The following is a 20,614-nucleotide window of genomic DNA, read 5'->3' on the forward strand; positions in this document are numbered from 1 at the left end:
GTGGTGTTGAGACGTGATTGCCATGCAGCAGCACTCATTGCAGCACAATTCCTTCTATGGCAAGAAACAGTCCTTTCTGTGATCCTAACGGGAATTTCAAGCCACCGAAGCCATAGGCAGTCAAATAACTATCTTATAAATAGAGCTCTAAAATGTTTGTTGTGAAAACAGGAAATACTTTGAAGATAAATTTAATGGAATTTAATTTATTTAAATGGAAAATAATTACAAAAACTGAACTACCATTTTTCATTCTTTAGAAGGGTAAGTGCTTTAGAAATGCCTCGTGGAGATCAGCATTTTAAAAAGTAAGTTTTTAAGTTTGAGCAATAGAAAATACTAAGTACCAAACTAGTTCTTAAAGCAGTGCTGAAGTTTGTGAAATCAGAAGACAGTGACTCAAGGACATTCATAAAAAATGAAGTTTATTTAAGTTTTATTTCAGAATTATCAGTGGATATTTTCAAGAGGAAATTTGATTTTAAACTTTAGATTCCTTGACTTCAAACACATCTCAATTTTTTCTTTATACATCTTCCATTCCTCGCTAATAGCGTTGCACTTTTCTACAATTTTGGAAAATCCTGGAAATCTGATCCAGGAATCATCAAAGCCACGGAAGAACAAAAGAAAAAGGTAAAGGCATGAGATACGTGAAACTTGATCTTGAGCAGCCTGCCATCAGTTGGTCAGAGTACTTTGCTGTTCAGAACGTGAAATGTCAATAAATTGCTGTATAACAAAAGGTCTAAAATGTTGACGTTTTTCTGTCATCCAGCTTTCTTTTTTTATGCTTGGAATATATGTTCAACTGCTTAACTGTCATTCTGAACAAATTCACAACTTAGATTTTAAAGATAAAAAAGTTTAAAAAGCAGTTGGGTGAAAATGAAAATGTGAAGTTTCAGAGTTTTGTCTTACTGAAACAAATGACCCATTATGGAATAAGTGTTAGTCGATTGGATTCTAAAAAAAGACTTCCAGACTTTAAAACACCTCTGATTTTCCTTAACTTCGTGTCTAAAAGTATTAGACTGAGGATAACCAGGCAGTCATCTGGGATGTTTGTTTTTTCTTTTGATTTAAATATTAGAGAAAATATGGATGATCTAATGACATCTTTCTAACGCTATTGTTAGCATTTCTAAATTTTTTTGTGTTGAACTACATTGTCCTCAGCAGCCAAACTCAGCATTGAATATTGCAAAATCCTACAAGCACCAGAAACGTTTTGTGTTTTTCATTTTGGACAAATTTCCTGGAAGCTCACATCCCACCAAAAGTGCATTATGTGCTTCTACTTGATGCTCATTTGTGAAAACACTTGCGTGGATTGACATCAGACACTTGGAATTATGGCCTTATGTAGTGATAAACATACAATAGCCTTTAAAAGATGGTTGTGATAGCTTAAGTGGCTTTTGTTTTCTCCAATAATTACTGAGTTGATAGTCAATGTGCAGATTTGCTTTTGCAAATTCCTTTTCTGTTATTGCAAATTTGCCAAAGCAAAGTCCAGACTAAATTCTCTTCCTTCAACTGGACTAAATTAAATAGAAGAGTCAGCAACTGCACTTTAGTTCAGATTCAACAAATTGCTCAAATGTACAATTAATTTGTTTACTTGCTTAAGTACTTAAGTATAGTTACAAAAGCCTTGCTGAACTGGATAGGAATTGTGAAGTGCAACTTCTTCAGTCAGATGCATACGACTGCAAATGTTTTGGATGTCTTAGATTGCAGCTAACCAAATTGTAAAACAATCTTTTATCAGGTGTATAAACCACTGTAGAGTGCGTGTCTTACCTTTTTGTGGTGTGTCTTTGTAGTTTGTCTCCAAATGTTTTATGTTGAGTTAGCCTTTAAGTTTGGAATAAGCAACCAAAAAATTCTTTTAATACCATATGAATGACAAAGTTAAGTATGTTTGGAAATGTGTAGTAAGCAACAATTTCAAATGTTTATTTTTCTGATATGTCATGTCCTTTCTTCTTTGTTACAAAATTACCCAAATAACTTTTAAAATAAGTAAATAAATAATAAATAAAACCCCCCAAGTTTTTAACAATCAAATATGAATAGTTCAAATGCACAGAAAATAGACCCGAGGTTTACAAAGCACAAAAATGTGTGTCTAACTTTGAATACTCCTGATTCTTTCCATGCTGTAAACTCTAAGGAGAGTTACATTTTCAAGTGGTTTGTCTGCTCTTGTTCACTTGTCTTCTCCTGAGCTTTGGGATCTTGCTTGTGGACAATATGGAACATGTGTCGAGCATTACACCATGTACATTTCTTTCTGCATCCTTTTGTTAGTCAGTAGCGTAGAGTATGTTCCCACTGAAATCAGAAGAACTATTTATGAAATTGTCCAAAATGTATTGTATGAAATTGTCCAAGGTATCAAAAGCTACAGGAGCAGCATTGAAACCACAGGAGATACATCTCATTGGGTTTCTTGCTTTCTGGTTTTTTTTTACAAAAGTTACTCTTAGGAGGGAGACCTTTTAATTTCAAGTCCAATAGTGGGGATTGTTAGAGTAGTGAGGGGTGGTAGAGGGGGATGAGAACAGAATGCAGAGTACTCAAGTTGGCAAGATGCAAGAGGAATGCAGAAGGGCTTATGAATGGCAGGGATTGGTTGGAGAGGAGGTCTGAAGGATTGCAGCGATGGAGACAAGTACTGGGCCAATAGCATATGGAAATACAAGAAGGAAGGAGAAAAAGTCACCCAACTTTTAGAGCTTAGTCAAGAAGTGTTAGAAAACTGTAAAGATCGTTCCTCCCCTGAGATCAGCAGGGAAGGCATTATGACACTGATTTACCCCTGGACTGTTGACTGTAGTTTTTACTGGTTACTTTGAGGAAAAATTTCCATAATTTTTTTCTGACCAGTTAGGTGTAGTATTTTGGAAGAAAACGTCTTACTGGTCATTATCTAATTGAGGAATTCATGTTTATATTACCATGATGAGAAAATTTGTAAGCACTTTTTATTGCTTCTGCAGTTAGAAACCACATTGATGCACAAGATGTACATGGTTTAAAGGGAGCACGAGATTAATCTATTTGCATTAGGCTATTTACAGTGAGCAAATTCCTTCTCATTCAAGGAAGGCTATTCTGGCAAAAGATTTTTTTCAAGGTATTTTCCATACATTGCAAATGCTATTTAAGTCTTGTGTGGCACAGATTTCAGCTCCTGAGTTTTAAAACTTGTTTTAAATTTAAATTAAATTTAAAACTTTTTCATGGAGTAATAGGTTCCTTCTATTCCAACAATGAAGTGGATACTGCAGGAGTGTAGAAAATAAAAAAAGCTGTCATTCAGTGTGAACTGGTACCTACGTCTGTGTATCACTTGACCCGTGAGACCCATTTATCTGTAAGAGGAGGTTTGGTTTGCGTTGTTTCTTTTTTTTCTTGAAGCTTCAACAAGAGATGAATATAGATTTAAAGGTTTTGATGGGGTACTTCTGGAAAGAAAGTCTGTTTAGACTGGCTGATCCTGCCAGCTAGTTTGGCTTGTGTTCCTGTTTGGAAATTCAGCTGCATTAATTTTGATAGGTTTAATAACAGGTTAGTCAAACTGATGCTGATCACTGTGAGGATGTATCAAGATTAATATAAGCTTGCTTTTTCTCTAATTAAACCTAGATAGACTTCAAATATGTATAAGCTAGAATTAATGTAGAAGTAAATGTGCATATTGGTTTAACAAAGTAGGTTTAGAATCAGTTTCAGCTGAACTTAGAGTTGTTCCTGTGTGTCAAAAGTACCTGAACAGAGTTCACAAGCCTGTTTCTGAGAAGCAGCTATTACAATGATTGTCAGCATTAGTTTATATGCTAAGTTTTAATTTCTTTTTCTTCTTTCTTTTTTTGTCCTGCAGACAATAGTAGAACTTGCAGAGACAGGAAGCTTGGACCTCAGTATATTCTGCAGTACCTGCTTGGTAATGTCTTTTTTAATCAATTGCAGCAATGAATTCTTTTTTTTATTTAAATACTTGGCCAAAATAGATATTCATATACTGAACACATTTTTGGCCTTAATAATGCAATTTCAAGGATAGGATTTATTTGCAATTTTTAATTTAAGTAGTGTTTTCAAACTATACACAAAAAAAACTGCAACAATAAGATGGTTAGTTGTATACCTAACAAGATATGAAAATCACAGGTGACATTCCACTCCCTCTGTAACTCACTGTAAAATTATGTGGTATTTCTAGTAATTTAAAAAAAAAAACAAACACCAGGTGTATTGCTCGATTTGACAGTAATTGGGAGGGGAAAAAAACAAGTTAGTTTTGTAAAGCTTGCCGAATTGTGACCAAATACTTTTCTTGGACTAGTTAATACTTTGTTTTGCCGCAGAAGATTTAAGAGGAAAAAACTGCTCAAAGAGAAAAAAGTAACTGTAGTAAATGTAATGCATTTCTTTTTTAGAAAGATAACTAATTAATATAAAATTATCAAGGTTATCAGTGTTACACTGTAATGCTTTGACCTGTGTAGAAAATTAATGGTTACTGCTCCCAAAATTGAATCTTGACAATGATGTACAGTTACACCACCTTAAAAATGATGTGTGTGTGTATACAAATATATCTCAAAACACTTAATATCTGTTCTTTTACTGCCATTTTATATTTCTTTCAAAACATAACCACTGGAAAAAAATTGTTGGGAGCAGTTCAGCTTTCTAAGTTCCACTGAGTTCCATTTGTTGACTCATATTTCTGTCTTTAGAAAATAAGCTGGAACACTTTACACTAGAGCTCAGTTATGAATGATACGGACGGAATCATGGAACTCAAACTCATTCTGTACTTTCATTGTTAAATAGCTGAAATAAAACTGGTTGCTATACAAAGCTCAATAGCTGGAGGGGATGGGAGAACTTTATATGAAACAAAAAAAATTCCTAGAATCTAAATACATAGATGTTTGTTGTTAAATAGTATACAGATTAAACTTAGTAGCTAAGATTGCTTTAAAAATAGCATCAAGTTTGAATTTCTCTAAGAGGTTAACAATAGGAAAATCAAATTGCATTTAAATTGAAAAGTTTTTCTCGTTTTTTTGCTAGTCTAAACAAATGTTAATAACCATTACAGATACGGAAGCCAGTGAGGTCCAAACACTGTGGTGTATGCAATCGATGTATAGCAAAGTTTGATCATCACTGCCCGTGGGTGGGTAACTGTGTAGGTGAGTAATTTGCTAAAATATGGTGTTGTCATAATGGATAAAAATCTTCTGAAATCAACTGCATGTTGTGCAGGGCTTTGTCTGTTCTTGTTTTGTGATGAAAGTGACCTGGCTTCTGCCAAAGTCTGAGAAGAACTGTTGAGGACTTTTAATAGAATGAAAAGCGTTTTCATACTGAGCTTAATTTTTTTCTACATTTGATTGTCTACATTATTCTTATTTGTGTTGTCTGTGATATACCCATCCTTAAAATTGTTTTGTGTCTAATTCTGTTTCCTACCTGTATGTTTAACATAAGCTGTAGTAATTCAAAGATGCAAGTGCTTTGCTATTTACAGAAAAGGTATGTACTGATTCCACCACTGACTGTTATCCATTATGTAAGATAAAAATGTTCATCTTTGCTGATAACTTTCTAATTTAATGGGACAGTATACATATTCAAAAATGTAATGATCGTAGCAGTTAGATACAGAATAACTTCCTATTGAGGTATTCTGCTCTTTTTGACCCTGCGGGTAGGCGTTTATTCTCCCCAGTGATGATGAAAGGAACAGATACAGAAGAGGAATAAAGTCTCTAAATGCTACTATTCCCCATTTTATTTTTTTGAGAAACTTACTTGAAAGTCATTATTATGCAGGGAGCACTGAAAACTTCACAGCTAGGAAATGAGCACAACTTGCACTATTTTTGCTTTGGTTTTGGTTTGGGGTTTTTTTTTAGGACATAAGCAGAGCTAAATTTAATCATAGGGAGGAATTAGGACCTGGATTCATTTGACATATGACTGCAAATAAATGTTTCTTTGTAGTCCCTCCAAACATATATAGTCACAGGTAGTCACTGTAGTTTGGTCTTATGATCAAGAGTAAAATAGTTAATGCTGGCGTTTGAATTGTAATAGAGCATCACTGAAGTCTCATTGAGATGGGCTAATATCACTGCTTTCTACTTTACATTTCCTACTGATTTTACTATCTGAGTTACTTTTGATTTGTGTTTTAGATGTTTTACGATGAAGAACTAAGAAATTTTTACTTAAAAAAGGCAAAGGTTTTGGAGAGTGTTTAATGACTGTTTTACAAGAGGGCTGAGTAGTACTTGTCAGTGGGACAGAAAAATCCAGTATTTTAATCAGTAACTCGAAAACCATGAAAAACAGCTGGAGGAGGAAAAAAACCTTAGTTCGTGTGTATTAAGAGAGTATATCAATAATGGGATTAAGTTAGGTGGAGGAAATGCTTTTTAAAAAACAACGGTGATGGGAGAGCAGAATCCTCCCACTGGTGGTATTGTACAGATGGGGATAACTGGAGGTAAAAGTAAACATTGCGACGCTTGAAAGTGTGCTGGGAAAAAAGCATGAGAAATCACACTATGGGAACAGCTCTGAACTGGAGGGAGTGATGGTCTAGATGACCTTATATGGCTTTTCTGTCTCGCTCAGATTATGTGATTACAAAACAGAATCCATTCTTAAAACAACCTTCGTGTTATGTTTGCCATAAAGGGAAACATGAATCACGCCTTTCTGGAAAGGTGGAATTTGGAAATGTTTTATATAGTCTTCTTTTGAATGTGCTAGAAGGATAAGAATTTTACTAAAGATGGGACTGAGAAATATTGCAAGAGTGTGTACAGACAGTCTAAAACCTTTTGGGATAAAACTTGCCACATGAAGAGGCTGAGAGAGAATATTTTTACCACTCTAAAGAGGTTGACGAAAAGTGCACACTATTTGAAAAATAAATAAATAGACAATTGGGGCAAATTGTTTTCATCATACCTACAAAATTTTAACTAAAATTACAGTGAGCAAATCTCTAAAGATGATTACACTTCTCTTTTTAATGGAGTATCAAAGTGGCATTATGTTTCTTACAATTGGTTGTTTGAAAATGAAATTAACAGATTTTATTAAACTTGCAAGTATGTCTCAAACACAAGCTGCAGACTAGCAACAGAAATTTAGTTTTCAAGTAATAGTATGAAAGGAGCTAGAGCCAGATTTTAAACCCTTATGCCATGTGGGTTATGCTGATGTTGTACTGAATTATTGTTGAAAGCAGAAGGTAGGTCTTGTGTGTATGAGAAATTATTTTATGGTTTAGAATAATGATCACTTTTCCCCCACCAATAAAAGATTCTACTCCAACAGACTAAAAGTACAAAAGTCAGCAAACCATCTAAATCATGCAATATAGCTCCATCAGTAAAAAATCAGTTATCTTTATTACATGTTACTACATATGCGTAATATAAGTACAACCATCGAAAAGAAATTAGCAGCAATTCTTATGGGATTGTTTTAACTGTGAGGGATAACTGACTGTGTTCCTGCCAGTCCAGGGTGAAAGTGTAGAGAACAGTGCTGTGGTTTGCCCAGTCTTGTTTCAGATACAGAAGAAAGGCAATATCTCCACTTTCTTTTTCCAGAGTCGTCTTTTTAACTGTGACCAAGATTGTACCTGTCTCATTTATAGTTTTAAATGCTCCACGTATGATTTTACCAAATATAGATGGAGTTCCTGTTAAGCAGAATTTGGTTTAGTATCATTGAAGATGCTGCTGAAAGAAGCATCTCATCAGGTGCCTCTCAGAGGAACCTCTAGGTCACTGTTTAACTTCCGTTTTTTAAAAAAATGTCTTTTATGAAACTTAACAGTTGTGAAGCTTAGTATGCAAATGAAAATGGTACCTTAGGGACATTCCCATCACTGTTTCTCACATGCTCGTAGGTAATAGAAGGCAATGCTACAACATGTTTTATGTCTGAAGGAACTGGTTTGATTTTGCAAGGAAATGTCTTGTGTTTAGTCTAGCTTGTGTTGTATGTGTGGTTTTTTTCCTCATCTCTTATTTATATAGTCTTTCAGTTCACTTGCTAAAAGCACTTGATTATTTTCTGCCTCCAGAGGATGCTCTTGTTTTAGCAGGCAAAACATTTGACATAATGAAGAAGTAAACGCTGTGCTGGTAGATGATGACAGCCAAATCTTTTGTAGCCCATTATCATCTCTGTGGGTTTACTTTACAGCCTAGAGCTGTTGGAAGGTTGCAACAGTGGACATATTTCACAAACAGAAGGCAGGCCGAGTACTTCAGAATTATGATGTACTCACATAAAAGGCATCTTTTTGACTCTATTAATGTTAAAAATAGATCAGTCTTTTAATAACTGAATTTTCTTGCATTTAATTTCTGTCTTAAGCACAATGGCTTTTCTCTGTTTCGTTATTTTAGCCAAGCTGTTAGGCCTTCTCTGTTCAGTTAATTGTATTTGGTTTACGGGTTCTATTAGATACTTTATTTTTAGCAAGCTTCATCAAACAGGTTTAAACATAAGTTGTGAGTTAGTTTATTATAAAGGAAAGTTGTATATTTGTTCATATTTGTTTCTTTTAAGAAAGTGAATGCTGCAGTCTGATTATTTTTTTTTTTAATGGAATTTTAAAAATATTGATGTGTAATTCCTGGCTGTTCAGGGCTCTGCAACAACTGCCACCAACATTGTTCTAAATGTTGCCTGTCAATAATTTTATTAGCTCATGAAAGAGGTTGCAAATGAAATGCATTTGCGTGAATTGTAGCTGTAATATGACAGAAATTGAAGAAAATAAATGTTGCTTTGCTGTCTCAGAAGTGTAAAAAAAAAAAAAGAAAACAAAAAAAAGCACATCATAAGTAAACCAGCTAATTTCACTGTCTTCAAGATATATTGGCTTAATATTGGAGAGTAATGTCTCTGTAGGCTATAATAAGCAGTACATCTAAGCAAGCACTTAAACTTCCTGATGTAGTGTTGTCTGTCTTCTGAAAGTGTAGTAATTTGATCTCTGTTGTTCTTGTGCAACTTTAGGAGCAGGGAACCATCGCTATTTTATGGGATATCTTTTCTTCCTGCTTTTTATGATCTGCTGGATGATTTATGGATGTATCTCTTGTGAGTAAATGTGATCTTTTGTCTTTTTTTAATTGATTATAAACACTTTGTTTATCTGCTGGTATGGAGTTTTACAGATTTCTGCCGTATCAGAGTTTTGGATATTTTTATTCTGGAATTGAACTGCATATTAATAATTGACTATATTGGATATTTGAAGTTACAAGATATTTTTCTTGTATTAGATTTTTTTTCTTTCTGACAGCCAAGTATGTGCGCTATGTCATGTATTCAAGGAGTTGGGAAAGGAAGAGAGAGCAAGTAAACCTATTTTGTCATATTGTCATTTTCTTATTTAATACATTCTACTGTGGGCATTATGTTGACGTACAGTAAATGTATCGTAAATCTTCCGTATGGTTTTTGACACTTTGTTTTTTCTCTAGACTGGGGTTTCCACTGTGAGACAAGTTACGCAAAGGATGGATTTTGGACCTATATTACACAGATTGCCACCTGTTCTCCGTGGATGTTTTGGATGTTTCTAAACAGTGTTTTTCACTTCATGTGGGTGGCTGTGTTACTCATGTGTCAGATGTACCAGGTATGGAAGAACACTTCATTTGTAATGCGGAGTCTTGGGGTAACATAAGAATATCAAATAGTTCTGTCATTTAAATTTTAATGTTCATTATGCAAAGACCAAGTGTTCAGTCTCTTAGCCATGCTGGAGGAGGCAGGCATCTGTTGTCTCTGAATATTAGGTATCATTCACTTCTCATTCACTTGTGCTTTTATGTTTTTTTGCAAGAGATGAAGATACCTACCCTCCTGCTTTCCATTCTTAGGATGACAAAAAGGCAAAACAGACCAGAGAAAGGCAGTAAAGACTAATAGAGGATAAGATCTGTGGGTCAAACTTGGGATAACCCAGTATATCATTAGCAGAAGGAGGGTGGTAACTTCAAAGGGTATGCAAACACTGCTTCAGTGTGGTTTGTGATCACATTACTGTACTGTAATCTGACCAAACCCAAGTTTTTCTTCACCCTTTTTAAGGAAAGACAAGTCATACTGAATGGCTTTCAGTATGACTTGAAGTCTTTCAGTATGACTTGTCATTAACAAACCGTGAGACTTACTGATTTAATCTTTTCAGAGATCCCGGAAATAAAAATCATCCTCTAAGGCATAGGTAAAACGTTTAAGGAAATCTGTTTTGTTCTCCTTTCTCTATAATATTTGTCATTTACAACATATATCAATTTCAAAATCTTGTATGTGTGAGCAAAAGCCGTTCAGACTTTTAGAGGTCTTTTCGTGCCCAAGACAAATGCTCAGAGGTAACTAGATGTATTTCGGGTGGCTTTCAGAGCAATCTAACCCACCGGACTTCTGTAGCAGAATAAGCATGTAACTTTCTGGAGAGCCTTCCGTCATACTTATATCATGATCCGTTAAGTTCCTCATTGAGGATTCCTGTTAATACAGTATGTGTGCAGATAAGTCTTTGATTTATGTCACCTGGAAATATATATATCACAGTATTTTGTACCATTAGTGTAGTTAAGCAAAATAATTCTAGCATTTGACTTTTTTAATAATCCGGGAAAAATTAATAACAAATGCACAGTCATATTACTAAATTTCTGAAGACATTTACACATAGAAAACTTAGGATTGTTCTTGACAAATCTCTTTGGAGTTTGCCATAATGATGGAATTGATATTCACTAAATTGCTTCTTTTGATTTGCAACTGCACAGCCCCTACTCTTGCTGGTTTTTTTTTCTTCTTTCTATCATAATGTTTGGGCTTGTCCTTCTTATTGGACTGGCCATGGTTATTGTCAAAACACTACTTAGTATCTTAGAAAAATAATTTAAAACCTTTACTTCCTACTTCAAAAATTAGCCGTTTAGAGCCCATTTATGTTCCTAGACCCTTCACTGGGTTTCACAGAGGTGAAGAAAATAGTTGAGATACTAAGTACATCCAAATGAGGAAAGCCAGCCCAAACTTAACTTTCTCAATGTTCTTGCTTTTGTAACGTGCCACGGAGTTGACTTCATATTTCACTGGAAATTACAAGATTTTATCTTCCTGTAGTGTAAGGCTGCTAAGAGAGTTCTCACATATTTGTTTCCAATTACATCACATTACGGTGAACTCTAATTTTAGGTAAGATACCCTTTTAGACTAACATAATTGGAATACTGTTATACAAAATTATAGCCTTTGGGCCAAACGATTCTGTAAAAAGGAAAAAAGACAAGCAACAACAAAAAACCTCCACTTTTTTCTGGTCATCTTTTTGTCCTGTGAACAGAAAAATTATCTTACTCCAACAAATATATAAATGGGGAAAAATATATTACTGGAGCTATAACCAGAATTTCAAGAAGAAAGAAAGTGGTTCAGATGCTGTGTAAAGAAACTCCTGAATCTGTTATTTACAGTACACTTCAGCTGACAATATAGTAAAGGCGTCTCTTTATTATGAACTAAGTCGTCAAAGTTTATTCAGTGATCATGATTTATTTCTGATCGCTTTCGAAGTCAAACATTTTGCACAATCTGGTACAGCTGTTGAATGGTGTTTTATGTAGAGACCTCATCATTTCTCCAGACAAAAATTCTTTCTTCAAAAGAAGGAATATAAAATGGTAAATTTGGTGCTCCTTTTTGAGTCTGGCTCATGCAGGGCTTGTTTGCATGTTTTGACATGAGCTAAATTGCTCACTTTTTCCTGCTTTCAGATATCTTGCTTGGGTATCACTACAAATGAAAGAATGAATGCAAGAAGATACAAGCACTTTAAAGTTACAACCACATCTATTGAAAGCCCATTCAAGTAAGTTTTAAAGTGTATTTCTTATTTGTGTAGCCTTGCATACGTTTGAATTGTGCAGCTTGTTGAAATAGAACATAGCTAAATACTTTTATTTTCACTGCTTGGAATGCTGAATCTGTCAGCTGTTTTTACAGAAACACATTCTTTCCGGTTAAAGGAAGTGATAAACGTTTTGTAGTGACTCTAGACAGGGATGCATAAACACAGAAAATAGTGCTTTCCAGCAGTGGTCATATTTACTGTAGAGTTTGTGGGGAGATGGATATCCTCTTTGTAAATCAGGTGCCCAAAAGAGAGGTAGTTGCTTATTGCATGGTGTCGATGTTGCCCGGGATCTTCGCTTCCACACCAGGCAGTCACTTCTCCTGATGGATATTTAATGTGCTGTTGAATGCGCTCTGTGCGGTAGCTCCCCTTGCTCTCTTTCCTGTGAGAAAAGAGGCAGCACTTCCTGCTCAGGAGGAAGAGCATGGGCAAAGCTCTGTGAGGAAGGAAGCAGGATGTCCCAGGAACTGAAATGAGTGTTGCATGGGTAAGACATGGGCTTTTGGGTATCAGTAAGGAAGAGGTAGGTTGGGATTCCGGTTTCTGTAGTGATGAGGAGAGCGCAAGCTGAGAGGGGCTCTGGAATGATAGAGCACTGGGATGGGAACACGGCAGCATGGAGCAGCTTGTGGAGCCAAAGCAGGAAATAAATGAAGGCATGAGGCTGGAATATTGGTTGGTTGAGGGCATGTTACAAAAGGAGCAGAGAAAAGACAGAAGCATGTCTCATCCTGCTGCATGTGCTATGTCTCCTGTGGGAGTTGCTGCTCTTTCAGGTGACACCCAGGGGAACCGGAGATAGGAGTTATTGTTGCAGTTGAGCTTTTTTTAATATCTCTCCATACAAAACTTTTAGTGAGAAGCAGACAAGCATCTCTATGATTCCAGTCATCCTACAGATTCGAGTTGTAACAAAACCGGATAATTATTTTGCCTGAAGAACACAGGGTGGTGTACAGGATAGGAAGAAAACTGCTGGTTTTATCCTCAAATTAGTATTACATTCACAAACCCATTTTCACTGAAATAACTGCTATTATAAAAATTACTCCTGAAAATAACACCAGATGTCTGAAATAACTGACTTGGCATCGCCTGTCAGATGAAGCATTGACATCAAGTAGTTGTTATCTCCTTGTTGCTTAGTCCTCTTCTTGCATATATCGTAACAGGAGCTTCCCTTCCAGAAAACTGTGATCTATTCAGCCCATGTGTAATTAAGTAAAAAAAATCCCAACATGTTGGAATTTCAATGTAGATATCTTAAATACTTGACAATTAATTGATTCAACAGCAGAAATAAGCTGAATGGTTCATTTAATTCAGATAATGCTTTCTTAATTTTGTGTTGTCTAGGGACTTAATTGATCTTAGACCTGCAGCTGATGAACCAGTATATATGACAGAAATAGATACTAATAAAAATGGAAATTATTCTAGGAAGGCATTCACTTCATACTGTTTTGTCTTGCATCCATCTGTGCAATGCAACTTTCCTCTTAGAAAGCGACCTGAATTACTACATTACACTACCTGATGATGCACTGCCAATGACACATTACATTTCTCCATACAGTTTTGGTAGATAGGGGCAGAAAGTTAGCGTCTTGGTTGTGTCCAAGGATCAAACATTCATCAGTCTGGGGACTACTTCTTATTTCAGAACTTGTTCATCAGCAAGGACTAGGATAATTCTTATCCGAAATTGTCTGCAGTTAAGAGCTTAAAAGGGTGAAGAATGGAATTTGTAGGCAGACAAAAAATGTTGTACTTTGTACAAGCTATGATATTGCTTACTAACACGTGGTTTTGTTTTGTTTGTAGCCATGGATGTATAAGGAACATTATAGACTTCTTTGAATTCAGATGCTGTGGTCTTTTTCGGCCTGTTATCGTGGACTGGACAAGGCAGTATACAATAGAGTATGACCAAACGTCGGGATCAGGCTACCAGCTGGTGTAGCACCACCTTCGTCCTGTGAGCATATCATATCTGAGTGGTGCCTGAAAAATTTTCTCTCTCTCTCGAATCCGCATCCCTTGAAGAGTAGCATGTTATGTGTAGGGCTGATGATGAATCGTAAGGTACCTTCTCTTCATCAGAATTTTATTAACAAAAGTAAAAATGGACAGAATAAACTGCCAAACCTGATAAGGAAGAGGAGGAAGATCAAAAAGGGATTTTAACAGTTCTTAACATGAGAATTATTCACGACAGCATATTCACAGTATTTGTTGTTGGGTTTTTTATTTAAGGTCTTTCACAATGGAGCATGAGATTATTGAAGTATTGACATAAGTAGTTATGTTGTGCTGAGCAGAAAAATTTCTTTCCCAATATGAATAATTCCACTGAAACAAGAATCTAGAATATAAAACTAAATTTCATGATGCAGAGTTCACTGATCACTATGTTGTAGTTCCTGTAATGTGATTTTTTTAATACAGATTTTCTGTAGTATTATGTACATTGAACAATGTGCTTTTCGATACTGTTATAAACATCATGTGGTGGAAAATCCCCTGTAACGTATTAAGTCATACCAGTAGGGCACGTCAGATAATGTTGAGAAAAAAATACGTTGCCCATGTTTTTTGGTGATTGTTTTTGCCACCAGTTAGTGGTACAACTAAATACTTGTAATAACCCTGTTCTGAGATTATATAGTCTGAAATAAACAACTGCGCAAAGAAGGAATTCTCTTCTGTCAAAGTTAAAGCCCTGCTTAAATGCATGATACACCTGTAAAACTAGATTACAGTATATAATGTTCAGGAAAAATGTGGAAAAATTAATTATCTTTGAAGTAATTGTGTGAGCAACTTACAAACTAGTGATGTTTCAATATTGGGTTTGGTCCTCATGCAGTACAGTGTAGTGTAAATGGAGACAGGCTGGAAGAGAAATTGCATGGGGAAGCCACAGACGTGAAAGCAAAAATCTCAATCCTAAAAAGACAAGATAGTTTTGAATTGAATACAACTGCAGAAGAAGAATCCAGAATTGTCAGAAACGTTTTTGTTTGTTTGTTTGGATGTAAAATAATGGAAACCAAACTTTAAAAAAAAAAAATCCCCATAATAGCACGCGCACACAGAAAACATAATGCAGCATTCAGAAGATGATGGTGTATTGGCACGTGGAAATCACCCTTGATTTCTTTTTTTAAGTTCTCATGCTACAGATATGTTTGGAAGGTAAGGAATGATCCGAAATTGCATTCCAAAGGGGCTTTTCTTGAATGTGATGCACTGATTTTTGTTATGTTTTTTTTTCATATACTCACGGTGAATTGTTCACTGCTTCCTTAACTATTGTTTACAGAGAGACTGAGAATCAGGTTAGGTCTCTTCTAAGTGCTGTAGCAACCCAGTGGTTCAAGAAACCTGTGAGGGGAGTTTGGGGAGGCGACCTGAAAGCCGAAGTCTGAGACCAGTGTAAAGAATGTGTATCTGTATATAAATAATTTATCAAATAGTTTTCTCCCTGTGAGTGTGTGTTTAGTGTATTTAAAGCTGCTCATTTTCATTTTATTCAACCAAAAAAAAGTGTAGGAAGATACCTAATGAGCTTTTAGTGATGTTCAATATTGCTGTTAATAGGCGTTACGCCCTGCAAATTCACTGCATGTTTGATGCTTGGCAAAATTAGCGTTTTCTGTAATATGCAGATTACAGGTAATAAAGCAATCTAGTGGTATTCCCGGCCCTTGCCTTAGTAAGAGGAGCAGTGAAACTGTAAATAGTTGATGTTCAGTATTTGCAAGTAAACATTTTTTCTGTAGTTGCTCATTGATCTCAAGACACACATTTAGTTTGCAAGTACCAGATATCAGGATTTACAGAAGTGCAGCGTTAGAGTACTTGAATGTTTAATACTGGAAAAATCAACATCGTCTTGGACACAGTTTTAATGGGAGAGGTTTGGGTGTAGGGGTGGCAAGAAGCTTTTGCTATTTTTGTCAGACAAAATTTTTAATCCCAATGAAGACACGTTCTGTTTCAGTGAAAACAGTTGCCATCAGTTCTTCGTATTTTTTTCTAACATGAAGACTTCACAGTGTTGTTTATTTTAATCACCAGTAACATTCTGCGTATTTATTCGGGTTTTTTTTCCCGACATTTCTGTTGGGGGTCGGTTGACTTGAAGAACTTCGATCCACTTTATTAAATATCACCTAGCACCAGAAGAGCAGTTCAGTACGTGATACAAGTTTTGGTTTTAGTTGCCCAGTAGCATTAACTGCCATGAATTGTGTCATGTCACGCGCATGTCAAAAATGTTTGCAGAAGAAGAGATGATCTTTGGTAGTACGTAGTGAGTTCTACACTATTTACTTGCTCATAGCTCTCTGGTGAGTTTTGTTGAGACCTGCAGAATTTGAGCAATAGCAGGTAGTTGTGAAAAATAACTCGCGTATATGGATTTGGGTTGTATGAAGTTTCCAGTGCAAAATGTGACTTGTCTTGAGTAACACTGACTCTTTTGATGTGAAATCATAAAATTGAGCAGGGGGGAGCCAACTATGCAGCATTTTTCTGTCAAGTTATCAAACTTACAATTCATTTGTTGAACCAAAACTGCATTGCTTCTGAAACTTAACAAAGCTGATCCAGACCAACAGTAGATATGACCAACTTAATCTGACATAGGTAGAATAAATGGGAATTTTGTCTTGGCCCTAAACATGTGCTGTTTCTTTGCAGGTTTCTGTATTCTTTGTTCACCAGATTTTTTTTTTTTTTTAATTAATGTGTAAAACAGCATCACTACATTTTAAGCTATGGATTTTTTTGTATATTCTTTATTTATAACTGTGCCAAGTATTATTTTAATACTGTCGAGATCTTGATGTATTACATTGTGAACAAAAAAAAAAATCTGTAAAATGTTTAATAAATTAGCTCTCCTTACATAAATTAAATCTGTTAAATTTTGTAAGTTATTAATCAAATAAATATTGACTCTTAGATGCAGTGTTTGTCTTGACTTGGGATGTGATTTTGCAGTATTGTTTCTGTCCAGTTTCAGAAGCTGTACCATGAGAAAATAGCTGCTATCTTGCATCTTATTTTAGTAAAGTCTGTTTCCAGAAAGATTTGCAGGCGTCTTAAAGTGAGCATACACCCAATTCCGTGCTGATACAAAATCCTGTAAACTACTACTTTACTGGGTTTTGGTAAAGTATATCTTTGTACTACCAATTATAGTTACCGTTCACTAATTATACTCCTTTCTTTTGAGTTAAAGATACTGGCAAGAGAACGTTTCTTAAGGGAAAATTGCTTTTAGAGGACATTTTGGGTGGCCAAACGTACATATTTAATGATAATGACATTTGAGGTGTATTCTAAGGGTAAACAACACATCCACGTAGGACTAGTCGGTATGACCAAGATGTGTGCTTCTAGGTGGCACTAGCAGGAGACAGAATACCTTGATTCTTCTGCTCCATGCTAAAGGTTAGATTTTGAATAGAAACACGGTAACCATCCAAGTTGGAATTTAATCAGGATATTTATAACCAGCAATATGTATTAAAGTATAAGGCTAGGACTTGACAGCACACCTAACGGGGAGAGAAAAGGCTCATGTTTCCTGCTGGGTGCGGGTTCGGTACTAACATTGATCGAGAATTGCCGGTGTCGTTCTCCCCTTCCTGAGCAATGGTTCTGGTGAGGCTGGGCCCGAGCTCGCCTCTGCCGACCACCCTTAGACTTGTCTGGGGAGAGACTTTCTTTTTTTAAAAAAGACATTCCGTACTGAAGATCTCCATCAGGGATTTGCAGTGCTTCATCAGAGCTGCGCTTGGGAGGTATGGGTGGGCTCCTGATGGCTCGAAAGCTGGTTACTTGGTTCGTTTTATGTGGGAGGAAGCCTGCCCTCTGCACCCTCATTATGGCTTGATTAGAGCTCACTCCCTCGCACCTCCCGTGAGCTGCCTTTAAGTGAAATCAGATTTTTTTGCTCTGAAGGCAGAACGCTTGCGTTTGGGTTTTAACCCACCTTAGGCTACTGAACGGAGATCAGGAAAAACTGCACCCATTCCAGGTTCAAGGGCCGAGTGTTTATTCATCAATGTTTTGTTGCTGCTGAACAGTTGACAGTAGCTAAGTGAAAGCGCTGCAGGGTAGGGTACCCATTTCTCTTGACAGGTATATTGACTGCACAGTTACAAGTTTTCTTCATTTCTTTGTCTTCCTGTGGTTAAATTATGTAACTTGTTGGCATGTAGAGCAGCGTGGAGCTGTGAGCTACCGCTGTCACTCCCTCTAGGAAATGAAAGGAAAGCCCGTGATTTTTAGTGGCTTAAATCACTTCTGATCGTTTCTTCTGTTCATTTTTCTAAGAATGGAAGGCTCGTTTTTATGGGTACATGAACAATATGTTAGATGCCCATTTTTGTCAGCATGAATTGCACCTGCCAACTCTGCCAATGTGGCAGGTTTAGATCCACTGCAGTAGCTACATCAACTAATGGGGAGCGGTTTCATCTGCTCAGTAGTGTGTCAAGAACATTATTTTGGTTTCTGTCTTATTGAACAGTGCCACTCAGCATTTTATAATGCCATTCCTGAGAAGAGGAAGCAATTCCATCAGGCAACAAAGCTATGGAAAGGGAATATTGTCATTGCTTTCATGTCCTTGGCTGCTGGGGCCTGGATACCACTTCTAAGTTAGAGCTGTCCTTGTTCAGGTTGGAAGAGTCAAGGATCAACCCTTCCTGCATAACTGTCAGGTTGGCAAAGGAGGGAAAAGTATTAAGATCATCTGTGAGTAGGAGGACCAAAGGTTTCTGCCCAGATTTCCTGGGCTGTGCTGTTGCTTGCGGTCTCACTCCCACCCCAAATGCGTGCTGCTTCTGCCTTACTGCTGTCTTTTTCAGTTGTAATATTTCTGTGAACTATACAAGCTCTTGGCTCGCATTTTGAGCCGGCTGTCTGCTCTTTTTCATACCCCCATTGTTCCTTTGTAACCCGTATAAAATGCTCTTTATGTGTTATTTTGACTAGTACGTATTTTTCTAATTAGGCTTTTGGCTTGCCCTGCTTCACTACCTCAGACTGCAGTCGTAGATGTTGCTTGGAACTCAAACTTAGGCCGTGCTGACACATTTGCTCACTATTTTATTTTAGTGTTCCCAGTCTTGAATATGTCTTCATAAATTCACTCTGTGAAGATTTTTTTTTACTCCCCAGAGGTATCAGCCTACTTCCCAAAACAGAGTTTCAGATTTCATCTTTTCTTTAACTAACTTCTGCCGGGCACAGTAAGAGTCAAAACTGAACCTCTGCCCCTCCACCCCAGAACACCACGTAGGATGTAGCCACCAGGATGGAGCTGGTGTCTTCCCATAGACATGGCTGGCCTCTAGTGCAGCCCGTGCTGTGCCATAGCATGCCCTTCACCGGAACAGATGGAAATAAAACTCCTACAACCGCCTGTTACCTGCTGAAGCTCAGGGTGTGCTCCCTCCCCTGAGGTACGATTTTTGCTTTTAAAGAGGCGTCGATGCCCAGTTCTCATGTGCCTCCTCCTTTTTGTAGGCAAGAGTGAGCCATAAACGTTGCAAGAGGAGCCTGAGCACACCGGTGAAGGTGTCTGTTTCAGGTGCTCAAGAAACTTAGTCCCAGGTTTAAAAAAAAAAAAAAAGCTAAGCTATTCTTACTAAATGCTGATTACTTGCACAAAAATAGGGCAGCTTGCTTCGAACTGGCTGATTTTTTGCATCACAGGTTTAGGCTTAAGTACCTCATTCTCACATAATGGCTTTGTGGTGGGCTAGTCCTGGGTGTCCCGTTGAGGAGGTGACTCCTGTTTGCTTCACAAGGGCAGCTGCAGGTGCTATCAGCTCAGGCCTCGCAGGCTTGTGTTGGGAGCTGCTCCAGCCTCTAAAAGAAGCCAAGCTCTTCCGTGATCTTCCATTCAGGGTCTGGCTAAAGCAAAACTAATTGTCTCGTAATCACAGGCCTTTATTAGCAACAGTTCCTAAAGAGTTTTATTAGCAGAGTCAAGGACCCTATTATGGCTTTCACCCAACCGGTGTGTTCACATGGAGTAGATCTGTACAGCATTTGATGTGTTTAATTGCTGTTACTCCTTGCCCATCAACTTGAGTTCAAGTCACATTATCTACCAGGGTGGGTGTTTAAAGGCAGAACTTTGCTTTGCCTTTGCCAGGTGCCCTCCTCAAGAGGCTGAAACCCTCCACCATCTTCAGGGAAGTGAGGGTTGTAACACTACTGGGAAAAGGTCAAAAGCTGCTCTTAAACCGGAGTTTGACATGATAGTCCAGAGCTTGGTCAACTGCTGAGTCGCAATGGTATTAATCAGCAGCTGCCTTGGTAGAGTACTCCTGCACATAACAACACCTCAATACCAAAGGCGGTACAATCCCACAAAATATTATGGTGGAAAAGGTGGGGTTTTTTTCTATTTACTAGAGACTCTATGGCAGAGACAGCCAGCTGTTTAGGTGCAGGGCTTCTTAAAATCTATCACTTTCAGAGCTGTGTCACTGCACAGAGTGGTAGATTAACATTTACTACTTCTGTGCAGTCAGCAGGTGGTTGCTTTGCACATGCATACGATGGTGTGATACTGGAGGACAG

The 20,614-nt window shown here is 37.0% G+C and overlaps 1 protein-coding gene across 1 annotated transcript in view; it reads left to right on the top strand.

The window, feature by feature from the left end:
- ZDHHC17 (zDHHC palmitoyltransferase 17) overlaps window positions 1–15,597 on the top strand; it is an 82,058-nt gene extending 66,461 nt beyond the window's left edge. Inside the window, 7 exon segments of the mRNA XM_086610890.1 lie at window positions 512–636; window positions 3,893–3,955; window positions 5,123–5,216; window positions 9,079–9,162; window positions 9,549–9,706; window positions 11,862–11,956; window positions 13,826–15,597. Of these exon segments, the coding sequence (XP_086467016.1) occupies window positions 512–636; window positions 3,893–3,955; window positions 5,123–5,216; window positions 9,079–9,162; window positions 9,549–9,706; window positions 11,862–11,956; window positions 13,826–13,964 (758 nt within the window). The 3' untranslated portion in view covers window positions 13,965–15,597.
- The last annotated feature ends 5,017 nt before the right edge of the window (window positions 15,598–20,614 follow it).

This window comes from Tauraco erythrolophus, chromosome 4 (genome assembly GCF_009769465.1).
Source record: "Tauraco erythrolophus isolate bTauEry1 chromosome 4, bTauEry1.pri, whole genome shotgun sequence".
NCBI lineage: Eukaryota > Metazoa > Chordata > Aves > Musophagiformes > Musophagidae > Tauraco > Tauraco erythrolophus.